The 2,478-nt window shown below is 45.5% G+C and overlaps 1 protein-coding gene across 1 annotated transcript in view; it reads right to left on the bottom strand.

Annotated features, from left to right (window-relative positions):
- The window catches only part of LOC103919840 (polymeric immunoglobulin receptor-like), a 15,037-nt gene that overhangs the window by 10,412 nt on the left and 2,147 nt on the right, over positions 1–2,478 (bottom strand). The window contains exon 6 of the mRNA XM_009327425.1: positions 1,670–1,811. Coding sequence (XP_009325700.1) covers positions 1,670–1,811 — 142 coding nt within the window. The remainder of the gene's footprint in view (positions 1–1,669; positions 1,812–2,478) is intronic.

Here is a 2,478-nt window from a genome sequence, read left to right as displayed (position 1 = left end):
TTCAGAATTTCCATTTCTTTCATTTGCTTTTTGTTTCAACTTCTCTAGGACGTTGCTTGCAAGTACAGTTGCACTTTCAGGCTGCACTGGCTGCAAAATGGACGCGTGTCTCCAGAGATGGAAATCTTCAGCGGGTCAGATTCCAGCTCTTGGAAATCACAAGCAAAGCCATTGCAAAACAACAACCTCAACCCGAAAGGTGTTGCCTGGCCAACTTACCTGTCTCCTTTCGAAGCTTTATTTTGATCAGGGCGAGAGTAGTGATGAAAATCAGTAAAATGAGAGCTGGTAACACAACTGGGAGCAGATGTGATTCACGTGATGAGCTCGAAAGACAAACAAACCATCAGAATTAAATTGGATTTTGATTCAACTATGGTGTGGCTGAAGTACCTTAATGCAGGTTGCTGGTTTTACACCAAAGAGTATAAAGGAGTTATAAACTCTGACTGAATCAAAGGAGAACAGTCAACAAAGTCAAGTAGAGATTAAATCATTTGATCTGGAGTTTGGTTTATGAGGAGTAATTTCTACAGCTGCCTCTGCTCTACCCTGTGGGGTTTATGCTGCCAGCTGAATCAGTCCCTCCGAAAGGAAGACAAGCTGTTTTCATCGCACAAATTCACAAGCGAGGTTCAGACTCTTTCTTTGTGAGTTGTTGTAGACCCTCATGCTGTTGGAGGGTGTCTACGTGCCATCTCCTTGCAAAAAAGATCTAAATGCTATCAGAGCTCCCCAGGCAGACAGAGCTTTGCCGGGAACGGTGCAAAATCTGACCCTTTATACAAGAGCATATTTTGTGTTTGGTAACAGGCTCTCCCCTCGTCCTTCTGGCTGGATGGCAAGGAGATACGGCTTGAGGGAGGCTGGCGGATGGAGAGGATGGTGCTTCTCATACTGAGGGTCACTGGGGCAGATGTGAGCTCCGAGGTGCATGGAGGGATAGCTCAGAATATTGAACTGGATTTGTGGGCTTTGTGGTTTATCCTCAGTTATGACTGATACTGCAATATCTGATGCATCTGCACCAGCTATGCAAATCCCTTCACCCGGCGCTGGATGGTGGCCACAGCTGGAGCGAAAGGTGTAAGAGCTGCTCGCAGCCATCCTGTGTAACAGGGAGCACAGAAGGTAAATTCACCGGGGAAACCACTTGCACTGGGGTGAGCTGTGGGGCTTGCTGTAGAGAAGTGCCATGGAATAATTACTGGCCAAAATATCTCACAGCCTTTTGATTAACCTTGTCCAAAGATAGCTCCTTATGCAACACAGAGCACCCAAACGCTACCCTGGTTGCTGGCTGCTTATAAGGGCTTGGATAACATGTGCAGCGAAGTATGCAGCAGCTACTTACTCACCCGCGTGATTGCTCAAGCCTAATGTTTCCTAACGTCCTGTATCCCCACTAAGCAAAGGAAAACAGACAGCAGCACATCTATTGACTCTGGCATCTGATCTACAGGAGCGACCAGTGCCAGAAGATTTAGAGCCAAGTTCAAAGATACATGCCACAGATGGACATGAGATAACCTTGCCTTCTGCTTTTCTAACTACTAATGTCTCCTATTGGTGTTTTCAACTTGCAACCTGTGCACAACGTGTGTAGGGCCCTGGGAAATCGGGCAGACAGGTTGTAAACCACCAACAAGAAATGTGGCCATGAACTTACCTCTTGCGATAGATTTCGCTTGCGGAGGTTACAAAGGTGCTGGGGGGGGCAGTGGGCAGCAGGGTGCTGGTGCTCTTGGTGACGGTGCCCATCACGTACATCAGACCCGTGATGCTCCTCTGCGTGGGCGTGCTGTAGGTGGCTGGACTTGATGATAAAGTGGGTTTCACAAGAGTGGATGTTTCTGGGTCTTGTGAAGAGCAGTTTTCTACTGAGAAAGTTATTTTGAGGCTTGAATATCCATCTTTTTGCAGAGACAACACGTTAATTTACCAAAAATTTACGCATTTCACCTTGCATCTCGGCATAAAAAAATATGCAGCACGATATGACCAAACACAAGCATTTCTATTTTCCTTTGAGTCTTACAGAAAGCAGATTGGGAGTACTAATGAAAACCCATTAATACCTGGCAAAGACTCATACTTTAACCCCACTATTTCTGTCTTTGCCAGCTGAGCAGCTACATGGATCTGTGTATTTACGTGCTGCAGTTTCTAAAACTGCAAGATAACCTTCAGCTTATCTTCAGAGCAAAGCACATGTCTCTGCGCTGCACTTGCTAGGATCAGGATGTCATATGCTAGGGGTTTGCATCATAAATAATCAATAATATAATTCAAACAAACTAAATTTCCTCTGAAAGCTCAGCTTACATCCCTGCCTCTGAAAACCTTTACCTTCACCTCAGTTACTTGCCAACAATTGTGAGGCAAAACATACAGCTGATGTTTCTCACAATGTTGTTATATTTATGCATAGTACAAAGGAGAGTGTATTCCCCTGATGCCCGTGAAGGGGCAGGGGAA

Source organism: Pygoscelis adeliae, unplaced genomic scaffold (genome assembly GCF_000699105.1).
Source record: "Pygoscelis adeliae isolate BGI_AS28 unplaced genomic scaffold, ASM69910v1 Scaffold197, whole genome shotgun sequence".
In the NCBI taxonomy this organism is placed as follows: Eukaryota; Metazoa; Chordata; class Aves; order Sphenisciformes; family Spheniscidae; genus Pygoscelis; species Pygoscelis adeliae.
Note: the sequence above shows the minus strand (reverse complement) of the source record. Positions and strands in the feature narration are given on the sequence as shown.